Source organism: Borostomias antarcticus, assembly GCF_949987555.1.
Source record: "Borostomias antarcticus genome assembly, chromosome: 35".
Lineage (NCBI taxonomy): Eukaryota > Metazoa > Chordata > Actinopteri > Stomiiformes > Stomiidae > Borostomias > Borostomias antarcticus.
Window position 1 is genome coordinate 183,079 of NC_140268.1, and position 6,341 is coordinate 189,419.

General features: G+C 47.1%; 1 protein-coding gene across 1 annotated transcript; it reads left to right on the plus strand.

Moving 5' to 3' along the window:
• Nucleotides 1-279: 279 nt before the first annotated feature.
• LOC311327861 (cytohesin-3-like) lies at nucleotides 280-5,506 on the plus strand (the record flags this gene model as incomplete). The annotated part of the gene is made up of 5 exons (XM_084460966.1): nucleotides 280-351; nucleotides 1,351-1,482; nucleotides 2,485-2,556; nucleotides 3,046-3,200; nucleotides 5,434-5,506. The coding sequence occupies 5 exons, from the start codon at nucleotides 280-282 to the stop codon at nucleotides 5,504-5,506; spliced, it is 504 nt and encodes a 167-aa protein (XP_084317092.1).
• Nucleotides 5,507-6,341: the final 835 nt, after the last annotated feature.

Sequence of the window (6,341 nt, forward strand, 5' to 3'; positions counted from 1 at the left end):
TGCCTTTAAAAATTAATAAGCAAAGTTGGCAATAATTTAGCAGTTAGCAGTGAGTCATCATTTCCATATTCCCTATGTGAGGAATGGAGGAGCTGTATACAGTAGCTGGAGGTTGTGAATGAAATTCAAGTCTCACCAAAGTATTTTGTTTTCCTACTTGACTGTTGTTCTAACTTTGTAGTTCGTTCCTCTAGAATCAGTCTGTTAAAACTACAAATTCTTCCTGTGTGATGAAAATGTATTAGAGCTGGTTGCTGGAAAGAACTGTCAATCATTAACATGGTCAGCTGGTTCCAGTGTGTGTGGGTGTGTGACTCCTGTGTGACGGCCCGAGGGTTCCTGGAGACGGAGGTTACGACAGGGGAGTCATGCTGCTACCCAAGGGGGGTCCACGTATAGGGAAAGGTCCCCACCATATAGCTGTGTATGTCCCTAGGGGAAAGGTGACCGTCTCTCATGTGGTGTACAAACAAGACTCTTTAGATACGAGGGCGTCAGGCGCCTCATCCTATCTTGGTTGCAAGGTCGCATGATTGAGAAGAGAGAGAGATAGCTTTGTCTAGAAGAACGTGGGACACCCACCCCTCCCTCTCGTCAGGGGAGTTAAAACCACTGTTCTGCTGTATGTTCTTTGATTTGGGTTCAGCCAGCATCCAGACAGGTCATCCGTGCATTAGACATCGCCATGTTCTTCTGTATGTTAAACCTTCTGGAATAAACCGCTTTTGCTTAGACTCAAATCCCGTGTTGGAAGGATTCATTTGGAACACCTGAAAAGGAGACACTGGACTGTGTGGTATATTTGGAGATTGGGGGTCCGTCTTTTATTGGAAATCAAAACACAACGCAGAGCTGAAATAAGGACAATAATAAAAGACAACGAGATTCAACATGTGTGACATCACTTCCCTGTCCTCTTCATCCTGAAACTACGTCACTTCCTTTTTCACGTTATAACCTATCGACCTCGTCCCCAAGTGACTCACTCGAGCCCGGATTCACTTCCTGTGCTCTTGTCCGACTTGCAAATCGTAACAAAGAATAAACTATTGTCTTTGTTTGAAAGCTTGACCGACCACTCAGCGTGTTCTTTGAAATCTAAACTAAACCAAGTAAGTGAGTCTAAAGCCACTAAAGCAATCATCAGGGTAGATTTTCATCACCTCTCAGACTCTCCAAACGTTTTCGTACGTGATCGTCTGCATACCTGCCAATTTGAACACAATGACAGTGCATTTGAGACCCAAAGTGCATCGAAGAGTTTTTCAAAAGCAGTCATTACCATGGTGGCTATAAACGATTGTTCTCATGACCACCCCAGTTTTTTCTTGGAATGTCTTCCTGTGAAAGGCTGCCAGTCTGCCTCTAACGCCGTGGTGTTTCTACTTCCTGTTTCTGCTGTCAGGGGGCCGAGTGAAGACGTGGAAGAGAAGGTGGTTCATCTTGACTGACAACTGCCTCTATTACTTTGAGTACACCACAGTAAGTCTCACATGGTGTGTGTGTGTGTGTGTGTGTGTGTGTGTGTGTGTGTGTGTGTATGTGTGTGTGTGTGCGCGTCTGTGTGTGTGTGCATGCATTACATTATTACATTACATTACATTACAGTCATTTAGCAGATGCTTTTATCGAAAGCGACTAACAATAATTGCATCTAACGTAGGAAAAGCCAATGTACATGCATGCGTGTGAGTATTTCCAACCATGTGTTTGTGTGTGTGGATGTCTTGATGTGTGTGTGTGTGTGTGGATGTCTTGATGTGTGTGTGTGTGTGTGTGTGTGGATGTCTTGATGTGTGTGTGGATGTGTGTGGATGTCTTGATGTGTGTGTGTGTGTGTGTGTGTGTGTGTGTGTATGTCTTGATGTGTGTGTGTGTGTGTGTGTGTTCTCTCCTGAACACGTGTGCCTAGCTCTTGGAGATCTTTATCATTGTGTCTGCCTCTCTAGTCCAGATAGATGCCTCCTCAGCACTCTGCTGTTCTCTACCCCTGTATTATCCTTCTAGATGCTGTCATTACAGCCAGACGCTCTGCATGCTTCATTATCTGCTACATTAGACAGCAGCAGAGGGGACTGACTGTCTGGAGGTTGTTTTCCAGACTCACAACATTCTTTCCTCTCTCTCTTTCTCTCTCTACCTCTTTTTCTATCTCTCCGTCTTGTTCTTGCTCGGTCTACCTCTCCTGCTCTTTTGTTCTCTTTCTGTTTCTCGTACCCGCATTTGCTCTTTTTCTCGTTCTCGCTGTGTCGCTTTCTCTCTCTCCCTCCTTCCCTCATCCACCTCTCTCTCCCTCCTAACCTCATCCCTCTCTCCTTCCCTCATCCCCCTCTCTCCCTCCTTCCCCCATCCCCCTCTCTCTCCCTCCTTCCCTCATCCCCCTCTCTCTCCCTCCTAACCTCATCCCTCTCTCCCCTTCCCTCATCCTTCTCTGTCCCTCCTTCCCTCATCCCTCTCTCCCTCTCTCATCCCTCTCTCTCCCAGGATAAGGAGCCTCGGGGGATCATCCCCCTGGAGAACCTGAGTATCAGAGAGGTGGAGGAACCCAGGAAACCTGTACGAGTTCATCTCTTATTCCCTCATCACAGCTTCATATACAACAACTGAATCATTTACCTCAACAACTGAATCATTTACCTCAACAACTGAATCATTTACCTCAACAACTGAATCATTTACCTCAACAACTGAATCATTTACCTCAACAACTGAATCATTTATCTCAACAACTGAATCATTTACCTCAACAACTGAATCATTTACCTCAACAACTGAATCATTTACCCATAAGGACCAACAGAATCTCACCATTCATATCCTCCTGTAGAATGATTTTTTATTTATTTAAAGGAAGTCATGTTTCCTCACATCATATGGGCCATACAGCAGATTGGCATTAACAGCAGACCATAGTCACAACCAGAATGTGTCAGAGTTGAGGATTTCTCCATAATGTGATCCATATCAGCCACCCCTCACCTCCCTCCCTGTCTCCCCCCACCCCCTCACCTCCCCCCTGTCTACCCCCCACCCCCCTGCCCCCAGAACTGTTTCGAGCTCTACAACCCCAACCACAAGGGTCAGGTGATCAAGGCGTGCAAGACGGAGGCGGACGGACGCGTCGTCGAGGGCAACCACGTGGTGTACCGGATATCGGCGCCCACGCCCGAGGAGAAGGAGGAGTGGATCAAGTCCATCAAGTAAGACTCCTCCCCCCACCAGGAAGTGACCTCACTCGTCACACCATGGCGGCGCGCAGACCCGGCGGTTGGGTTGACGTTCGGATGTGGGGTGAATATGCGTAAGAGACGGCGTGGAAAACACAGCGGAAGTATGAAAACTAGTTTGGGCCGGTTAGAATTCAGCCTAGCGGTTTGTTTATTTTTTATTTAGCCTTTATTTAACCAGGAAAGGTCCCATTCAGATTAAAAATCTCTTTTTCAAGAGAGACCTGGCCAAGACGGGCAGCAGTGCAATCAAACACACAGTTACAGACGGAAAATACAACAGAAAACACAGAGATGCAACAGCAATACAATTTACACGTGACTTGGTGATTTGGCTATATGGCAATACGCTAGTTAAAAACATGAACATACTGTTAAATCCACCTCTAAAACCTTCATAGTGGATTTAAAAACATCGATTGAGACCTGCTCCTCAAGTTTGAGATCATTTTGTAGCATGTTCCAGGCAGAAGGAGCCGAATAACTAAAAGCCATTTTCCCCTTTTCTGTTCTGACTTTGGGAACAGACAGCAGCAAGAAGTCCTGTGATCTTAAGTTATTTCCCAGTACTGTTTTGTATAATGTAGGCACAGAGGTAGCGGTTTGTGTGGTTTTTTTTTTTTCTGACAGCAAAAACCGACGCTGACATTCACATTGGGTGACGTGTACAGTAACTGCCTACATTTGAGATGGTGCAATGCCAAAAAACAGTCGGCGCTAGCGTACGGTATCTAGAGTGATACAACGAGCCCCTCACCCCTGCTCATAGTGTATTCATTCACAGGGGGACTCAAGCGGGCGGGGGGATTAGCTAGCTAGCGCTTATGGCCCCCCTGGAGGGTGAGCAAGAAAGTCCAGCTATTGCGGCCAGGAGATGAGGCTCCAAATCGGGGGAAAGGCTCAAGCGACCCTCCCCTGGGGATGCTGGCACTATTTTCTGGGAGTCACTGCTATAAATACATTAAGTGTTACGAGTCATGCGTTATCTACTATGCATTTTGCCTGCATTGACTCGAATCCAGTGCTGCAAAGACATTATGCCACCGGTGGGGTGTGTTGCTAAGCAGCCGCTACATTGTGCTTTCACAAGATGGCAGAAATACTTTCACGTCGATTGCATTAAGTCTATGAAGAACTAATGGTATGTATACAAAAACTTTATAAGCTGTATAAAAAGTCAGCTGGATTGATTATGATATACAGAAACCTGTCTAGTTTGTAAAATTAGGATTTTTTTTTCTTGGCGCAGTAAAGGGAAGGGGCCATACCCTAACCCACCCCCCTACTTCCAACATCTCTACGCTGTGGTTAGAATAAACACTGAAGACTCAATCTGGGTCGCTCAAGGAATGATACTGAAAATAGGGCGACATATAGTAGCTTACCATCCTGCTAGTGTCTCATACTTTATATATACAGTGTTTATGTACTGTACGTACAGTGTATGTGTTATCGTTCCATTCTTGTGAGTCGATAATTTAATTTCTAAAGAGAAAATTGGGTTTTGTGCGAGTCACAGCAGCATCGTCTTCAAAGCATCCTCCATTGAATCTCCAGAGAGATACCCTGACACTTCTTCTTTGTTTTGTGAAATTAGGTTGAGGAAAATGGCAGTGTGCTAAAAAAAGCAGGGAATATGGAAGCAGGTTTTCTTTGAGGAAGAGAGAGAGATATGCACAGTGGGGGTTTGAGCCTGTTCTGGCTTTGGGGGGGGGGGGGGGGGGCAGGGCGCTAACATGATTTAGCAGCCGTGAAACTGCAGTGTGCTTCAGCTAGGACAGCTTTCTGACTCGCTGGCTGTCAGTATTCACACACTGAGAGAGAGAGGGAGAGGGAGAGAGAGAGAGAGAGAGATGGAGAGAGAGAGATGGAGAGAGAGGGAGAGAGAGAGAGTGTGTGTGCATACACGAGTGCCTGGCAGGGTTCTAGAGGAGGGAATCGGGGAGAAGGTTCCAGGGAAAACGAACAGATATGGAACCAGAGAACCAAGGAAAAAGAGGGATGGGGGGTCGGACTGGGGGAGGGGGCTTTCTTCAGAAACCATAGAAACCAAACTAGGTCATCACACAAACTTTTCCCCTTTTTTCTGATCTAGTTAAGGCCGGGGGTTTGCGTGAATGTGCCTTCATTTCCATATCAAAGATGTTCAAGTATCCCCCCCCGCGTGTTAATGATGTCATGGCTCTTGTTTGATTGGTTCCTGCAGGGCCAGCATAAGCAGGGATCCCTTCTATGACATGTTGGCCACCAGGAAGAGAAGGATCGCCAACAAGAAGTGAAGAGCCACCTTATCGCCCCTCATCTCTCTCCTCTTACTGACACACACACACACACACACACACACACACACACACACACACACACACACACACACACACACACACACACACACACACCTACAAAACCTCCAGAATTGAGTCACAAAACACTATGGATGGACAAGAGACCCAGCAGGGATCCACAGATCCTTGAGGACCGATATGGACCATGGATGGACCAAAAGGGGACATCCGTTTACGATGTGACCAGTACTGAGCAGCAGCTCCCACAGACTGCCAGGGGGGGGTCCATTAAATCCCCCCCCCCCCCCCGTGTTTCCCTGTATCCCACCCATGATCACCCAAGACCCCCCCCACACACACACACACACACACACATGCCCACCTCCCCCCCCCCCCCCCCCCCCCCACACACACACACGCCCACCTCCCCCACACTCACTCCCCCTTACTGGCCCTGATTATTTCCATGTGTTTCAAGGTCTCCGCTGTGTGTGGACGACTGGACGAGAACAACTGCCATTTCTTTTGGATACACATGCATGTATGTGCGTTTGAAGGTATACAAGAGTATGTGCAGTGTTTGTGTGTGTATGTGTGTGTATGTGTGTGTGTGCGTGTGTGTTTGTTTATAGGTATACTGTTTGTCGCTACGGTGTGTACATAAGGAAACCTGCGGCCATTTTGTGTGACGTCCCCCCTCTGTGCTAAAGCTGAGGTAAACAGAGCCACCATCTTGGTTTTGTCTGCGCAAGCCAACATGCAAGGTTTGTTTGTAGACACTGACACAACACACCCCTCTGAGCATGCCGGAAGACATGGCTATGGGGGAGGA